Source organism: Eublepharis macularius, chromosome 5 (assembly GCF_028583425.1).
Source record: "Eublepharis macularius isolate TG4126 chromosome 5, MPM_Emac_v1.0, whole genome shotgun sequence".
Taxonomy (NCBI): Eukaryota; Metazoa; Chordata; class Lepidosauria; order Squamata; family Eublepharidae; genus Eublepharis; species Eublepharis macularius.
Window position 1 is genome coordinate 142,057,488 of NC_072794.1, and position 19,380 is coordinate 142,076,867.

Genomic DNA, 19,380 nt, shown 5'->3' on the forward strand with positions numbered 1-19,380 from the left:
AACAGCAACAAGTCTGAGGCTGCACTCTGAAGAAGTCAGACTTCTCAGTAGAGGAACTTGAGGAAATTTTGCTGAGTATCACACACAGCCAAGAAGCTAGGGTTAAGAGGTCAAATCCCAGAGGAAGACCTTAATCTGCACATCACTTGCCTTTAGTTCCAAGACTGAGGAGCTCTCAGAAGGTGCACCAAATAGCTGTGTTTCTTACCAGGTCACTAGCACAACTGGAATATCCTAGAAGGGGGGGGGCAATAATCAGCTCAGGTTAGTGCACATTGCCACAGAACAGAACAGTGGAGTGACCCCCTGCGGGACAGGGAAACATAACTTTCAGTTCCCTAAAGGTGAAGGTGTGGCTGCAGCATATCATAGTCCAAGCATCAGCATGTAGCATTCTAGAGAAACAGGCTTTGCACTCCATAGGGAGGAAATACCTCAGCAGAGCCCTTCCCACCATCTTCTTCATGGAGTCTGTGCAGCCCAGGAATGGAGACACAGTCCTTATGTGATCAGCAGCAGCAGCATAATTATCTTGGCTGACCACAGCAGCTGGAAGGGCCTCTCTTTCCAGAGCCTTGTTTACTTCATGCATGCAATCCTGATCAAAAATAGGTAGCTCGCTTCTTAAATCACAGAATTCAGACTGCTTCTTAAACAGAGAACGGAGGAATTGCCTGAAAAGAGGAGCCAACACAAGAACTGCCTAGTAATTTGTTTTCTCAAAAAGATCTTCCCAATCAAATAAATTACCAAAATGAGTGGTAACAGTTCACATATTCCCAAGAGGAGAACACTTAACCTGAGATTCAGAAAATTCTTTAAGAGGCCATTATGTAAAGGACTGGATCATATGTTTTCCTTACAGGATAATTTTGTATCAAGGAGGAATGTTCCCTTCTCATTCTCAAAATTTAATATTGGAATGCTTAATAAGGTTGTATTATTTTTATGTTCCTGTCTACCATTTTCCTGAGCATCCTGTTCCAATTCTCAAACTCTTTGTAAAGTTGGAAAGCTTTTCTGGTACACTACTTCAATTCACAGAGGTACCTGTAATTCCATTCTGCCAAAAATGCCTTCCCATTTCCCTCAAGCTTGCTATTAGTGCTGTTTATCACATATTTTCTTCCTTTTTAGTGCATTAATATTTTTAGCACTTAAATGAGGACCTCTGTAGAAGATAATGTATTTCTACCCTGAAAAACCCATGTAAGGCTTCGTGTTTTTATGGCATCTAAACACTGCATGAAATTTCATCCATTCCCTGTGGAATTCTGTGACTCAGAGCCTACACTCGAGTGATCAAACTATGGTTTCATGATCAGTTCTTTTCCTTCACAGTCCTCCTCCTGCCCACATGATTGGCCTCCTCTCTTTCTTGATTAGTGTTAACTGTGGCTTAATGTTGCCTCTATATTGGCATAATCATAGTTAGCCTTTAAATAAATTAACAGTGAACCTGTTTTGAGTCTCTGTATGAAAGCTAATTCATAGCTAGTGGTAACTATGGTTATGCTGGTGCAAACATAATAGTAAACTATAATTAACATTAACCAGGGAGAGGGAGGATTCATGTGGACATATGCTGTAGAGCTAGGGAGCCTGCCGGTTGCACCTGATCATCAAACTATGGCCCAATATGTCATCTGAACCAAATGAAAATCTACATATTTTAATTATTACTATTTACATGTGAATATGTATGTTCTTGGGGTAGCTTCCAGACACTTGGGAACAGTACTTTTGTGGCTTTAGGTATTGCCTGCATCTGTTGGATGCGTCAACTGCAGAACCACTGGTTTTCTGTCCTGAAGAACTGAAATTTTCCCCCTTCTAAAAGAACAGCAGTGTGTTAACATGGACCTTAACTAGATTCCCATGTGTCCACCTAACAGTCACCTGTCACTGGAAGGCAACCTGGGCAAGTGTGCGGCAGGTGGGGCACGACAGCGTCACCTCGTCAAGTGCCATCACCACTCTGGTTGCATGAGAGCTCCTGTGCTTTGTGGAGGACAATTTTGGCCCCAAACAACCATGTGCAAAATGCCAGAGCACCCCCAGCAGGCAGCACAATGCCGTCACTTCCAGAGGTGACATCATTGTGCCAAGTAAGCATGTTCTTTAACTGGAGCCCAAAACTATACACAGTACTCCAAATGAGGTCTAACAAGAGCAGAGTAAAGTGATACCATTACCTCATGTGATCTGGACACTATCTTTCTGTTGATACAGCCTAAAATTGATTTGCCTTTTTAGCTACAGCATCACACTGCTGACTCATGTTCAGCGTATGATTGACTAAGACCTCTAGATTCTTTTCACATGTACAACTGTCATGACAAATCTTCCCCGTCCTATAAGCATGCCTTTGATTTTTTTTAGCATTATTATTATTATTAAAACTATAAAGATGTGTTATATTATTTAAAAAATCGTAGTTCATCACCACCATGGCAAAAAATTAACTTTTAGCCCTAGCATAGGATCTACCCAGTTTCTCATAATTCTAGTACTGCTTTAAAATTTTCCATTTAATTTTATATTGGAGCACATATAGAAACGCATTTATCCACCAGTTTAAGTTTACATGTAAACATACACAAGAAATTCATGCACATTTGTTTTGTCATACAACAAAGCATTCTGATGTGAAATGATATATATGGCTTTTGTTCATGATGGTTTCATGATCTCCAACATAGTCTTTTTGGTGGTCAGAGGGGACCTCTTTCTCATCTTTTCACCAGTAGACAAACTGGTTGGATCCAACATTTTGAACTTTCATGGGAATTGCTGAGAGATGAGACAATAAAATCATTGCTGAAAATACTGTATACTATTTCTGAAAATACATGGTGACCTGGAACCTGGAATTCGTTGAGTCCTGTGTTAACTCAGGATGTCAATTCCTTTGTTAACCCAGGAGTTTAAAACAAGGTTTAACATGAAGAATGAATAAATATGTATGTATTCTCCTCATACAGAAAGACACACGAGTGTTTAGAATATTTTATTGGATCTTAGTCATGAACCTTCATAAATATGATGCACAGCATATATAGTATCAGTTCCTATCTTCAGATTTGGTGGTAAAACCATTGCAGAGGTATGCTTAATATTGGGAGGAAGTGAAGTATGTCTCCAGATACTGTTAGTGGCTAACAATTTAGTTCCTTTTAACAGTGAAGTGAAATTGCAAAAGTTCAAGCACTTTCAAAATGCACTAGCAAAATAGAGTCTATGTGCTGAGGAAGTAGCTAGTCATAAAATGCTATAGTACAGCATCATGTGTAATTCAAAAGGAATACTTAGCTGCTTATTTTATTTTCTTCAGTTAAATCAGATAACAGCTCTTTGATCGGAGGGCAAAACTCTAGTGCCTGAAAGTGCAATCATAGCTTCGTGCCCACATAGTTTAACTTAATTTTAGTGGAGAGCTAAAAGAAGAAAAGACCAGGCTTCTGATTCTTTACCTGGAATCACAAAAATGGAAAGGCTTACAGAACTCTTGTAGACTAGACTGAAGGAGAGGAGAGGGCAATTTCTCTCCTTCTTCATGTCAAGCTCAGCCCCAGACGTCCTGGAACACGCGTTTGCAGCCGTGACTGATTGGTTGAAACAGAGTCGACTGAAACTGAACCCAACAAAGACAGGTCCTATACTTGAGCCCTGGGGGACTGGATTCGGGACTCCGGCTCCCAACCCTCAATGGGGCACAGCTTCTGCCAGTTCCAAGGGTTAAGAGCCTGGGGGTGATCCTCGATGCCTCCCTGAAAATGGAGGTACAGGTCACAGCGGTTGTCAGGTCTTTTTTCCACCTGTGGCAGACCAGGCAACTTGTTCCTTACCTGTCTACCTGTGACTTAACTACAGTGATCCAGGCAACAGTCATCTCTAGGTTAGATTACTGTAACTCGCTCTACACGGGCCTGCCCTTGTGCCTGACCTGAAGATTACAGCTGGTGCAAAATGCAGTGGCGCGCATCATTATGAAAGCACCAAATAGGGTGCATATTACACCAATATTTCACGGGCTGCATTGGTTGCCAGTGGAGTATCGGATCTGGTTCAAGGTCTTGGTATTGACCTATAAGGCCCTGTGCAGACTAGGGCCAGCGTATCTGAGGGACCGTCTCTCCCGTATATTCCCCAGAGGCCCCTCTGATCAGGAGAAAAGAAATTATCAGTCCCTGGCTCCTACCTGGTGGAACGCTCTGTCTACTGAGACCAGGGCCTGGAAGGATCTACTATCTTTCTGCCGGGCCTGTTAAACAGAGTTGTTCCGCCAGGCTTATGGTTGAGGCTGGGCCTCTGCTGGCTGGAGGATACAACATCTACTCCACTCCCTATGAGAGCTGCCCACCACTGTTCTTAAGCTGCTGCTATGTTCAACTGCACTGTTGCACTATTTATAATTAACAGTATTGCCGCCTTCAAGAAAAAGAGTGCTGCTATTTTTTTATATTTTTGTACAATGCTTTTAAATGTTTTTATATGAAATGTTTTAATGCTGTTATCCGCCCTGAGCCTGCTTGTGGGGAGGGCGGAATATAAATACGATAAAATAAAAATAAATTTCTTGGCCTTGGCTGTTAGAAAATGCATGTCCTTCAGCCCAAGGATAAACTTTCCTGGGATCAGAAAGTTGGGGGAGAAAGGGTTGAGGGGCAGCAATCAACAGATGTAAGGATAATAATAACAACAACATTCGATTTATACCACCCTTCAGGACAAGTTAATGTCACACTCAGAGTGGTTTACAAAGTGTATTGTTATTATCCTCACAACAATTACCCTGTGAGAGCTCTGAAAGAGCTGTGACTGACCCCAGGTCACCCTGCTGGCTTCAAGTGGAGGAGTGGGGAATCAAACCCGATTCTCCAGATTAGAGTCCTGCTGCTCTTAACTACTACACCAGACTGGCTTTCCTACACCAAACTGGCTCTTGTGGATATTTCCCATATGTCTTCTATAGTGTTTGAGATTGTAAAAGAGAAATAGCAAATTAGTGGCCTATAAGCAATGCCTAAGCAATTGCGGGGGGAGGGGGGCCTATGGCAGCCCTATAAAATTTAATTCAAGTGTGGCAAAACACCCACAATTGCTCTCATACGGACAATGAAGAAAGTGACAGGAAAAAAATTATTCATTTGAAATATGATGGAGGAGAGTTTTGCTAATACCATGGATGGTCAAAAAACAAACAGGTAAGTTCTAGATCAGATCAAGCCTGAATTTTCACTAGAAGCTAGGTCTCATTATGAGAACACAAGACTCTCTGGAAAAGTCAATAATGCTATGAAAAGTAGAAGGCAGAAGGAAAAGAGGAAGACCTAAAACAAGATGGTTTGACTCAATAAAAGAAGCCACATTTGCAAGATCTGAGCAAGTTTATTAACAACAGGACATTTTGGAGGTATATCATTCGTAGGGTTGCCAAAAGTCAGAGGCGACTTGATGGTACATAACACGCAACACACCCTCACAAGGAAAGAAGGGGTGATGTTTTCAAGTTCTAACAAAATGAAAAATGTAATACTGAGGTAGGGAATCTGTTAGACTTTGTATGTAACATATCTTTTTGTGTGCTGTCGTGCTTGAGCACATGTTCCATAACTTTGAAGCTACACTTGTTTTTATCCACTCACGAATAGGCCAGTTTTCTGTGGTAAAGTCCCTGGATGCTGTCTGGATAATAGAATGACCATCCAGAAATGCAGAGTGTACCCAACTGTACTGTAAAAGTTTGCTTTTCAAGTTGAAATCTGAACACTGCACACTTTATTGCAACCCCCCATTCTTTTCCTGTTCCCTTCAATCTTGCTGCTGTCATCCTGACTTCATTTTCATTATACTTGTATAGACAACTGTTTAAATAACTTCCTCTAATAATGATTTGTTTTTAAAACCACCACTAAACAAAGTTTTTGTAGCCGGGCTCATAGCTAATCTCTTTCCCTGAAGCAAGTGGCTTTAAAGGTCTTAAATGACTGCTAACTATTATAGACTAGGTTTCATTCCTGATACAATCTATGTTTTAATATGACTTTCTGTGACAGCTAACCTATTTAATATGAAACCTATTAAGGCAAAAGTAGTTTGTGTATTTTTTCCAGGCTGGTCTGAAAGCTTACTTGGCTGCAGTTGCCACAGTAGTAACATGCATGTTCATCAGTGCTGTCCCACATAAGGACTGCACTTGTGCAGGTCACTCGCATAAAAGATTTCCAGAACTTTCTACAAGACTAGGAATGCCCCTCCTTCCTTTGGTGTTTCCCCATCAAAACCATCACATGACCAGGAGGAGGAGTGTTATTCCCTCAGCTCTCTTTTTGCTGCCATGAAGAGAGGATCTCCATTGCTGTTCCCCATTTTTTCCCACACCACATCCTTTAGGCTGAAGAGACTTACTTCTTTTAAAAGGTTTTGTTTACCATCAATAGTCATTCTAGTGAAGAAAAGTTCCTGTTCTTTGTCATTATGGCTCAAGAGGAGTCTCTTCATGACTCTGCCAGCTGTCTCTTTCAAATGACGCTGAAAAATGTCCATTCTGTGTGCCTAGGGATCACAAGATAGAGCTTCTTGCTCTTTCTTCCTCCAGTTTACCCTGAAGGCATGATCTGACAGAACCTCCTCAGAAAAGCTCTTTCCCAAAGGCTGTGGCTTCACACCAGCCTGATTAAAGGCACCTGCCCGGTTCCAAAGAGAGAAGCCTGGAGGTGTCACCCAAGCCATTTCCAACCCTAGGGAAATTTGTTCCTAGGGGCACATGACCATCATTGAGTAATAACCATATGGGTCTAAAGGAGGGGCAAGGGGGTGAAATTGCTCCCTTCTTTCTCCCTCTGAGGTGGAGGACATCTTGGGTATTTCCCACCATCCAATCAGGGAGGCAGAAAGTTTCTTCCTCTTTCCTGTTGGGTGTGGACCACCCTTCTCTCAGTTCTTTCCTGCCTCCAAAGAAAGCAGTAGCAGCAGCAGATCTCTCTGCTGCTGCTTGTGCCTTTATTCTACTTTCACTTTTGCCTGTTTCTTATTCTTCTGTGTACTGCCTTTTCCTTTAGTCTTTATTCTTATCCTTCCTCCTCCTCTCCCCTCCATACCTGCCTTTGGCGATCTATTCTACAAGAGTGCACATTGCCCTGCTATTGAGCCAGCATACTCTGACGGAAGCTTCATGGGAGAGGAAGACGAGGAAGTAGACTTCCCCGCCTCATTGACAATGTCGCATCCCAAGCTTGCTGGTGCCGTCCTGCCTTTGCAGCTGGAGTGAGCTTCCGTCAATTTTCTGGCCTTAGAGCCATGTATCCCCACCAGATGGGCCTCGTGGCAGCAGATAGAGGCCAGATCTTCTGCACAACCTCGCCTGGAGGCTGAGTGCAGCACTAGCCATCAGGCTGCAGAAAAGGCAGAAAAAGGCAGCAACAAGCGCACCAAGCCCTGCTCGGCCTCAGATGACGCGCTGACCAACCTCCCATCGGGAGATACTTCTGCAGGCCCTTCCTAATTGGATCAGCATCTGCCTTTGAAGGAGAGCAGCTCTACCAGGATGGGTAATGTACCTGGCAATTTCGGCCCTGCGTTTTCAGCTGACCCTCTGTCCTTTTTAAAGCAGACCACGAGAGATTAATTCTCCAAGCTGTGTCAACCTTTTTCCAGGGCCAGCAGCTAATTGTCCTCCCCCCTCCATCCACCAGGCCCAAAGACAAACCCAGAAGGGCAGCAGCCAAATGACCTACTAAGGCAGCCCAAAAGTCCACCCAAGTCAAGGATAAGGACAAGGAGCTCTCTTGCGCTGAAGAGAGGTCCTCTGACAGTGATGAAAGGGAGGAAGGAGAGTTCCTCTCAGAGGAGATCATTCCAGAGCAGCCAGACAGGCTGTTTAAAATAGAGGACTATCAATATCTCCTCTCAAAGTTCCTGGCAGCCCTTGACCTGCAAGAAGTACCAAAAGTGAAGGAGGAGGATCCCAAATCAGGCAAAACATCCGCAAGTCCCAAAGGGTGCAAGGAATTCTTCTGTAGGACAGACACACCAGAAAAGGTCTTCCCATTCCCTGAGTTTTTTGAGAGACTAATGAAGGCCGAATGGGAAATGCCATGGACCAACAAACAATGTTCTAATGCAGCAAATAAATTATATACACTACCATCCTTTGCCAATGAGGCTAAAGATAAAGACAGTCTTCCTTGTGGCCATCACATCAACCAGAAGGATATCAGAACTCGGCACCCTATTCCTGAAGCCTCATCTGTGCATTTTCTATAAGGACAAAGTGGTCCTGCACACAGATCCAACATTCATCCCCAAGGCATATGCTAAATTCCACAGGTCCCAGGAGATCAATCTTCCATCCTTCTGCCCTGAGCCCAGACATGCTAAGGAGAAAGAGTAGCACTGTCTAGATGTCAGGAGAGCCCTCAAAGTGTACCTCACTAGAACCGAGGTTATCAGAGAATCAGATTAATTCTTCATAAACGTGGGTCCCCTTAACACAAGAAAATGTCAGCAACATCTATTGACAACAGCCTTAGGTCTTGCATTGAGGTAGCGTACAAGGCATCCAACAAGGAGGTACCTTACAGAATTACAGCTCAGTCCTTGAGAAGTACAGCAACTAATGCAGCATTCAGAAATAACGCATCCGTGGAAGAGGTCTGCAAGGCCGCCACTTGGTCTTCAGTCTCTACCTTCGTGAGACATTACAAGCTAAACCTCTATAATTCAGCAGATGTGGCATTTGGAAGGAGAGTATTGCAGCACATAATTCAAGACAAAGGACCATATCCCACCTGAGTAGGAGTAACTGCTTTGGGAGCACCCAAGATGTCCTCTGCCTCAGAAGGAGAACGGACCTTTGGACACTTACCCTAAAGGGTCCTTCTCCTCTGAGGAAAGGAGGACATCTTGCCCTCCCAGGTTTTTAGTCTTCTTTACTATCTTACCTTTTCCTCCTTAGTGCTGCATGTTCATTCTGTCCTATTTCTCCTAACTAATCAATAATTTTTTAGGACAAATAGCTCAAAGCCTAAACAGAAATCTAGCGACAAAAAGGGGGGAGGGAATTATTGCTGTATGGAGTCACCTGTCTGGAATAGTTAAATTGCCTATCAAATAGCAAGAGGATACTAGCTGCTTGTGTGAAATGGGGTTGGTTTAAGTGAAGACTGTGTGTTTTGCCTAACAATATTACATTTGGGGGTTATAGGTGCTGTTGACATGCCAGTGGGACAGCCTATTGTACTTAATTTTTGAATGAACCTGATAAGCTAATCCTATAGTACCTCTTATCTTAGCATCAGTTACTCCACTCCGGAGCTTTATGTTGATTCTTACTCACTGATACAATATTAATGGATGCAAACATAATATGATATGATAGGATCATATTATGTTGTATTCCAGAATACAACATTATTTTCTAATAAATTGTTCTTGTGGCACTTCTGCTAGTGGTTACAGTGAATAAGTGTCTAGTCATGATCTTTACACCATTACTCATTCTTTCAGAAATTTTGACTCTTTAAAATTTGATATGTAGAGAGAGCTACTTGACCTTGAGTAGGATTTGCTCTGCTGTGACATTGCCAAGTGCTGGCTTCCTTTTCCATAACTGTGATCTTTGATTAATCCCAGCACTCAGTGTGATGGTTTACTTTTGAGTTAAAGCCAGATGTTTTAGCCAAATTATGTTTCTAGATTGGATGGGAGGAGCCAGGAAGGGGAACTGCAGATGAAGTACTGGTAGTAAGAAAGGCTTTAGTAGTGTGAAGAATACTTCCAAGATTAAAGGGAGGCACAGTCTAGTACAGGTAGATGCTTTGTAAATGACTGTGGAAAGCATCTCTTGGATAGCTTCTCTTTCATGTGGGTTGATCTGATCTTACTTGAGCCTTCTTGAGATTGTTTACTCAGATACTGCTTTTGAAATCACTTCTGGCCTATTTCTTGATTTGCTATTGAACATTCAAAGAAGTAGCGTTGCTGTTTGATTCGAGTTGACAAGCCTGAGCCATCTTGTTAGTGGGCCAGGCACTTTACAGCAAGATATTGTCACACATTCTATGAAACAAAGGATGCCACTGAGTGGAGGGCAGCTTACCTTTTTATATCATTACAGGGCCATTTGTTAGTGCAGAAGTGAAGCCTCTAGCAGGGGATGTTTCTTTATTCATCAGAAGACTAACTTGGGCTTTAGCCCTAGGTTTTAGGTTAGATTCCAGTCTGGAGACAATGCTGGTAGCCTTCAAAGACCATTTCAGAGATGTTGGCTTATTTCATCATGGCTATATAGCTGTCATGATCTCTCCTTTTTACACTAGAAAAGCATTGCCTTTTAACCTGCTCAGTCAGAGAGAGGCCCTGGTTTTGTTCAGTACTTCTATTAATGTTTGATATGGATTATTGAAAACATTAGGTTGGATCCAGCCAACTTTCTTATTCAACTCTCCTTATAACTTCCTCTGTGCCACATGGCTTTTGTTCAGGCAGGTCTGTCCTACGATCTCCAGCGTAGCCTTTTTGGTTGTCAGAGGGGACCCTCACCTTTTCACCAGTGGAAAAGCTGATTGGATCCAACCAAATATGACAGCAGGGCACATAAATTCTTTTGAATATTTGCAAGTGTGATCCAGAATTCTGGCATCCTCCAGCCTTCCTCTTTAGGCTGGAGGGAGTCTGTGTGAAGAAGAGCTATTTAAGTTGGAGGATAGCTCCTTAAGGGAAAATCTCACACATTATTCAATGGGGTGGTAAGATACTTGCGATTTTATTGGTGCTTTGTTGCTGGCTTTGCTGTGGTCAGATAGATGAACCAGTTTTGTGGTGATCTTTGTACAGCAGAAAATGGTCTGGATCTAACAGCAGGCAATGTTCATGGGTCTGCCTGGTGAAAGGTCCACATGTCTAAATACTGTTGCATTGAAGTGATATGCAGCATTGGCACTGGGATATACGTTGCAGCCAAATCAAAGCAGCTGGCAGGATATCACTTTTGTTTCGTGACTTAATTTCTTTTCCCTGCCCTTCTTCCTGCAGATTCTCACAAGCATAAAGATAAACACAGAGAACATCGACACAAAGAGCACAAGAAGGATAAAGAGAAAGATCGAGAAAAATCCAAGCACAGTAACAGGTGAGACATCAGTTATTGCTGGCAGATTGTTTGCTAGATACGCAGACCTATGCCTACTGAAACTTGGTTGAGTTCAGTGATGCTGCAAGATCATGGAAGCCTGATTAGGAATAATTTAGCTTGTTTCTATAGAGCTAGGGGATTTGATAACCAATTCTGATTTCCACTTAATTCCTGAAGAATATCTTATGAGTGCGTGCAGGCCTATTACAATAATATCTTAACCAGCAAGTTCACAAGTAAGGCTCTGCTTAAAATCTATAAGTTGATGAGAATGAAATTCTGTAGGTTGATGAAGGCAAAACTGACAAATGTTTTTACAAGTTTCAGGTAGGTAGCCATATTGGCCTGCAGTAGAACAGCAGGATTTGAATCCAGTGGCACCTTAGAGACCAACAAGATGTTCAGGGTGTAAGCTTTTGAGTCAAAGCCCAACTAATTATACCAGCAACCAGCAAAGGGCTGATACGGGTATGACAAGAAAAAATAGACCAACATCCCCGTATATTGAACCAATAGCGAAAGCTCACAACTTACACACCATTTATCTGCCTAAGAAATTAGGCGTCAATAATTATATAACAAAAAATATTTCCAAAAAGGAACAAAGTTGCTGAACAAATAATTGGCTCCTCACAATACACTGGAGCCTACACAATGATTCCTATTGTAATTGCTAACGAAGTCCAGACCGGAGCTTTAAAATACACTGTGACTCCTGGTCATGAGTATGAAATGAGTCCATATGATGATGGTGATATATTGCCAAAGACGTGAATAGCCAGTAATTTTCCCAGCAGGATTCCAGGTATCCTCCTGTTTCAAAGTTTCTTGATCATGGGAATTAACTGCAAAAAATCACATACATGATATGGGAATCTCTATATTCTCATAAACTATTGCATTATTGCCCCCAAAGATACTCACTCCTTTACAGCTTGACAAAAGTTCCTGACCGCATTCCCTGCTTGGTCAACAGCTGTTAACAAGTATCCTAATTACAGAGTATTTAAGGATCCTATGCTATGGAGTCTTAAAGCTCCCCAACTCCTCAGTCACAATAACCATATAGTCTTTATCCCATTAGCATGTGCAAACAATTCAAACAAAGCCCAAGTAATCAATACCTGAATTGAGCCCTAATGGCCCTAAACAATTCAACTCGAAGGTCCAAAAGGCTTCTCTTCTCCTGAGTTCTTTATTTAGATCCTTAGATCTGTCTGTCAAGTATACCTCCAGGACCGAGTATCTAAATTCCCTTTCATTCCTGTGATGCTCAATGAAATGTGGCGTGAGGGGTGCTTCCCTCTGATCATTTCTAATACGAGAAATGTGTTCTTGATTGCGTATTTTGACAGGTCTACTGGTACTGCCAACGTAAATACGTGGGCAAGTACATTCAATAATGTAGACCACCCCACTAGTGCTGCATGTGGAAAAATGTCTGAGGGAAATTTCCCTGCCTGAGGAGGCGACCTTGAAAATAGACCCTATAGCCGCCAAGTTGCATACATTGCATCTTCCACACCGGTGATGTCCTACTGGTCTCTGAGTATCAGCCTCAATATTGACAAAGTGAGAATGAACCAACCTGTCTCTAAGGTTTGCCGTGCGCGAAAACCTATGGTTGGTAACTGTGCACACCCCGGTATATGGCTCACAATGTGCCAATGTTTCTTTATGATATTGCTGATGCCCTTGGCCAAGTGGGTATAGTCCACTGCTCATCTCAGGGATGCATCCATCTTTATGGTCTCTAAACAAGTCTGATCTGCACCGCACAGTTGCCCTCTGTTCTGCCTTCCTGACCACCTCTGCTGGATAGCCTCTTAACTAATGATACCAGCAGGGAATGCTACAGATTTCTGGAAATTTTCCAATTGAAATGTAAATAAATAATTTAAGTGTTTAAATAATGTTAACAAAAGAAGGCAAATATACTGTGTACAAGCGCTGTCCATGCTTCATATCTCATATTTAGCCCATCTAAGAAAATTTGATTTGAAGCACAACAGCCCTTACAACTATAGATAAACAAAGTTTATATCTGATGACAGACTTCAGTGTTTCACCCTATTAGGTGAAAGAGGAGACAGTTAACCTGGTGGCTGATTTTCTTTTCTTTCATGGTTTCCATATTAGTCTGTAATCACTTCTGTTGGCACATATTTATCAAACTGTTACGTGATAAAATAGTACACAATTGTAAACAATGGTTTGGTTTTTCTTTAGCTTCAAAAATAGACCTGTGTTATTTTTTGCCTTGATGGGGTGGCCCAGGTTAGCCTGATCTTGGATCAGAAGCTAAGCAAGGTCAGCTCTGATGAGTACTTGGATGGGAAACCAACAAGGAAGTCCAGGGTCACTGTGCAGAGGCAGGCAATGGCAAACCATCTCTGTTCATCTCTTGCCTTGGAAAACCCCATGGGGTCGCCACAAGTCAACTGTGACTTGACAGTGCTTTACACACACACACATTGATATTTCTATGACCTGTGAATAAATTCTGGGGGATTCTGTGGTATGTACAATGTATATAATTTTGCTTTGCCAGCTCCATCTGCAGAATTTTATGTTGATCTTCTGCAGTTACTCAGATTAATCTTTGGCCAATTTTATCATCTAGGTATTTTGTCTGGAGCACATACTTGAATACATTTTCATAAACTTCAATTTTGCTTTAATTTGTGTATGATGAGAGACATTTGCAAGTTAAGATTGTTCCAGAGTTTATGATGTTCACAGATACCAGGGCAGGTTTGTGAATGTCTTGGCTGAGCTGTTAATGAATGTTACTGGTTGCTCAAATCCTGGCAACATATTTCTAGCTTCAGATGCGCAGCATGCTATTTATCATGGTGTGTTTGTGTTTTCATTATTGCATCCTTACATTCTTGTACAACTGTGTGTTTCCTCTTCAAGCTAAGTACAGTTATAGCCCTTTGAATTGTTTCTTTGAAAGGTCTCTTAATTATGAATGCTTATATAATTTAAACTGCTTGCAGTCTCGCCCTTTTCAAAGTATATTCTTTATATATTTTGGAAAGAAGAATGGTTATTGCCACTTCTAGCTGTCGTAATCATTGTACCTTTCTAAATAAATGTGTTTTTTTCTGAAACATGGACAACCTGAATTGTGAATAGGCAAATGTGCCTTGCGTTTAGTGACACTATTTATGTGTAGCCACAATGACAACTCCACTTCAGATTTGACAGGGTGACATCTTAAATGAATGCATTTAAGCCCCTCAACACCTATCGTCTCTTGAAAAGATGTTCCTCATCCAGCCATGTACTCAAGATGATCTTCCTGAGCAGATGAACACAACCTAGACTTGGGTCTGGGTTTTTCCCCCACTGAATGGATACACAACTTGTCTTACCCATATGTATATTATATAATAAGCACTTGATCAGATTACTATATTCAGTGGACAGTTAACCTTAATAAGTGAAGTGCTTAATGTTGTAATTTCTCTTACTTTGTATAGTTTATTTCGCTTTTACCAGTTATAGGACAGTGCAGGAAACTGAAGCCCTATCAACCTTGTGAGCGCTGCAAATCTTATTCTGTCTCTCTTCTGCTGTTACCCATATGCTTTCAGGTGTATCTTTTGGAATCACAAAGGCAAGAAACCTACTTTTAAAAAAATGAAAACAGATTCTTGATAAGCTACACTCGGCCTAATACCTCATTTTGCTGCTGTTCTGTACTGAGGCAGGTCCTTTCTCTCAAACGTTCGCTCATTCTACTTTATAGCACGCTCATATAAAACAACTTGAGATGCTTAGAGCAGGAAGAATGGTATCCAGTGTTTTATTTGGTTCTGTAGCTATAGCAATGGTGTTTGATATTTTGCAGAGTCATGGTGTATATCATGTGGTTCTGTGACTCTTGACCATTCCTTTAAGTGCTGCTTTTGTTTTTGTACATTAGATGTAGCTGACTAGATTTCCTGTGCTAGTCCTTCACAATGAGAAGTGTAGAATAGGTGATTTTTTCATATTTCACTGGATCAGTTAAAGAGCCTGGAGTGAGTTTCAGCTTTCAGCCCCCAAAGGTGGACGTTAGGCTCTTTGTTGTTTTATTTATTTGAGATATTTATACCTTGCATTTCTATTGTTAAGAATCCACAATCTGGACATCCATTAAAAATCCTGAAACAATATAATAGTAAAGAAAAGGAACAGCAAGCATAGAGTGTTCTGAAGATAAGACACATGAAACAAAACTTGTAGGTGTGGTTTGGTTTCGATTTTTGCTTCTGAATACCAATGCTTTAAAAAGCACATGGTTTTAAGGACTTGGAACAATTTCAGAAGGGGAGGCAGATCAGCAAAAATGACAGTATCACCAGTCCTTTATACTTTTGTATGTGTACAAAGTTGGCTGCAAAGTTGGCTTAACTGTGTGTATGGCTTGGCAGCTTCTCTCTGAAGCTTTGTGCTCAATTTCTCTGTTTTACAAGGAGAGGAAGTCTAAGCATAGTTGGGAGCTGCCAAGTGGATACTAAAAAAAAAAAAGAGACCCTAAAGGCAAGAAGCATTTGCTTGGCTCGTCTTACTCAACTTTCTTTCTTGTTTAATTAATCTTTTAATAAGAAGTTACAACTTAACTCTAAGTAGAAGTCCCATCGGCAGAGAGTCATGCTTGCCTTAGCCTTCTAGAGAGTAGCAGATGTCCTCTTAAGGAATAATGCTGTATCACTACAGTAAAAAACTTTTTGCTACCCCTCTCCCACCAAAGAACCAATGTCTGAGAAATGATTTTCAAAATACTTGGCTTTGTGTGAATCATATTTTAAAAGCTTTTATGAAAACAATTTACCTCTCTAACAGAAAGTATGAGGAGGCTCACTTTAAAAACTCTTCATGGTAATGATAATATCCTCTGCCAGGTGCCATATACTCTTGTGCATGGAGTTATTGGTCTTTCAGACTGCTGTGCTGAACATGCCCCCCCCCCCATCAGTCTAGTCAATGTAAAAAGTGAGTGCTTCTCTGGTTTAAATTTCTACTTCAGATGTATCATGTCTTATGCACTCTGTCTGAACAGGAATTCTGGAGCTGGAGCCAAATAACAACTACCAGTTTGTCAGGATTCTTAGTCTTCTTTTTTAGTTTACGGTTCCCCTTTCAGGTTTTTTAAATTATTATTTTTCTGATAGTGTAAAGCTTCTTCAAAGATTCTGTCTAGATTATTCTTATTCTGACTGGGTTATTCTGAAACTGTGCATGCCAAACAAAGTAAAGCAAAATAGTTTTCTATTAAACTAACAATGCTGCAACTTTGTTCTAAAGAACTTACGCTTTCTGTTGGCGTCTATCCCAAGGAGTCCCTTGCCCTTCCACAAAATCCTATAGTTCGCTCAGTAATCATAGTATATAAACCTACTGAGAACCAGTGAGATCTTACTGCCTGTCATGCACATGACTGTATGCATGCACACAGACATACCCTGCTGACTCTCTGAAGCAACTCTGCTTCAGTGTGATGTCCCAATCAAAATACACGTGAGCAGTTTTCATCGGCAAAGTGCTACAGTCTTAAAAGGCACACCATCTTAATTTGTCAGATGTCTGCATGGAGGTTCCAAGGAGCTGTAATCGTGCTGTGACAAATTGATACTTTCATTCTCTTCCCCCCTCCAAACCCCACCATCTCCTAGGTCACCTAGGCCAGAGTATAATAACAGCTCTAATGTGCGGCCTGTAGAGTGTGTTGGACCAACAACTTACTGGAGATTCCCACAGCTATTATTGTGGCCATCCTTGCCTTTGCTGCAGCTGCATGGAATTTGCTGGCCATCAGCACAAAAAAGCCTTGAGAGAACCTTGATATATAGATTGGTTTAGTTAATGAATCTATTGGACAAATATTAATCGTTGAAATGTTTGGGCTAATTGCTGCTCAAAAATGGGATTAGAGATGGCAATAGTTTTAATTAAAAAAAACCCTTATGATGTTGGACTATGAAGGACATTGAAACAGGAGGGAAGATAAATTTGCTATGTTAAAATATTCCAGAGCCGCAATGGTGTGAAAGGAGAATCTGTTTAGTGCATCTGCTGTCCGTCTGGAGGTACTTTCTGTTTCTGCTTTTCCATGTAGCCATAGCATAAGTGTCTGGTGACAGGTGTGTGCCTTCCATCACTTCCTGGCTTTTTCAGTTGTGAAATGACACATGTTCTCTTGACCTCTAGGCAAGCTCGCCAAGAAGACATTATCTTATAATTGGCTTCCCTGAAATTGAAATTGCAGACAAATGGATATAGTGGTAGCTTTGGAAACACAAATTCTAATCTCATTTCAACCCCAACTTGGAGTTTATTCATACGATTCCTGATTTGTATATGGGTTCAGTCCCATGCCCTTCCAGCAAGCAGAGAGGGGAGGAGAAGCTAATGGGAGAGTGTTAATATTCCTAATCCCTTTCCCTCCAGCTGACAAGAAGGAGCAGCCACTGCACACACCATCACATACCTCCAGGCTCGCAAGATAAGGAGCAGAGGCTTGCTTGCTCTAGGAATAGCTGCTTTTCCCTGGGAGTGGCAAAGTGGCCACTCCCAGAATAAAGCAAGCCTTTGTGCCTTATCAAAAAGATAATTACTGTAGCTGCTGTCCTAGAGGAGGACTCAGGGTAGAAAGAAGCAATGACCTCCTCAGATCAGGGCAAAACAATTTAAGTGCATGAGCTAGTGTCTGGAAGGCTCTCTGCTCATGCATTCTATTGATAGACTAGTCTGTGATCCCTTCTAGAAAATTCCAAGATAAGTAGAGGGTTACTTGGATGCCTCTGAATCCCCTTTAAAAGTGAGGATAGTTAGGTAGGTAGCTGTGTTGGTCTGCAGTAGAAAGTAGGATTTGAGTCCAGTGGCACCTTAGCGACCAACAAGATTCTAAAAGTGATGCTGGACTCAAATCCTGCTGTTTAAAACTGAGGGGGCTTATTTAGTAGGACAATCATGAAGCATGGCCTTTCAACTATGGGCTGAACTGCTGTGCAGATTGTCACTCCTCATAACTGACTCTTTGGTTGAGTTCAGACATGGCACAAAACTATGGTTTAATTAAAGTAACTTGCCCTTACCTGGATAGCCCAAGCAAGCCTGATCTCCTCAGATCTCAAAAGCTAAGCAGGATTGACCTTAGTTAGTATTTGGATGAGAGACCTCCAGTGAAGACCACGGTTGCAGAGGCAGGCAATGGCAAACCACCTAACCTCTATTAGTCTCTTGCCTTGAGAACTCTGCTAGGGGTGACCATAGTCTTGACAGCACTCCACCACCACCAATTAAAGTAACGAGGGCAAGAGTGATTGAATGCGGTCTGCTTTACTTACTGTGGTTTGGACAGGGTCCATCAAACCAGCATCTGATTTCACACAATGTCTAAATGAAGACATCCTGACCTAACTCTAGTTTAATCCTAATTTGTTCTCTGATTCTCCTAGGCTACAGAGAGAAAGCAATGAAACTAGCATTTGACAAGGCAAAACAGATTTCAAGCTACTTTTCCTGAACTAAATCCTTGTTTCCAAACTAACTGTAGTTAAAATAAGCCATGATTTCATATTATGTCTGAACCAAGCCCTCATTGCCATCAATCATCTCTAAAACAAGAAAGAATTGTGCCTTTTGTCACAGTTAACTGTCTTCTAAAAATGAATGCACTCTATAATGTCATATAACAAGGGTGGCAAAGGCCTGCCTTGTGCATCAGAGATCAGACATGATAAGTTCATTTTCTTTATGTTCAAGAGCCTTGCATGGTTTGTTAAACTTGTTCATAAGTTGGCATTTGTGCAACTTGTTGACTACTACCACACCAACTACTCCTTGTCTAACTGTTGTAACCAAACTGTGTGGCTTTACCAGGCATGTTGCTTCCACTTGCAGTTATCAGAGGTTCTGCTAGTCTGTGTAATGTTCCCTTTTCATAGGAGACATGTCCCATTAATCAGAGCAATTTTTCCATTCTTTTCTGCTGTCTTGCAAAATTAAATCTCTTAAAAGCATTTTTTCCCTCTGCAGAGGTTTGTTTGTGGTGACATTTCATATATATATATTCTCTAAATAGATTTTCATCACCAAGGGAGTTCTTTACATTTCTACCTTTTTAGATGTCAATATAGCTATGGGGTGCATGTATTTGAGTCTGAAATAGCAGAACAGATATCTGGGGTGCTGCAGGTGACAGGAATTCATGCCTGTTGTGTTAATAGCCCCAGGGAGGAGGAAGCAAG

At 41.5% G+C, this 19,380-nt stretch overlaps 1 protein-coding gene across 1 annotated transcript in view; it reads left to right on the plus strand.

Annotated features, from left to right (window-relative positions):
• TOP1 (DNA topoisomerase I) overlaps positions 1-19,380 on the plus strand; it is a 102,333-nt gene that overhangs the window by 37,119 nt on the left and 45,834 nt on the right. Inside the window, exon 3 of the mRNA XM_054981215.1 lies at positions 11,038-11,134. Within this exon, the coding sequence (XP_054837190.1) occupies positions 11,038-11,134 (97 nt within the window). The remainder of the gene's footprint in view (positions 1-11,037; positions 11,135-19,380) is intronic.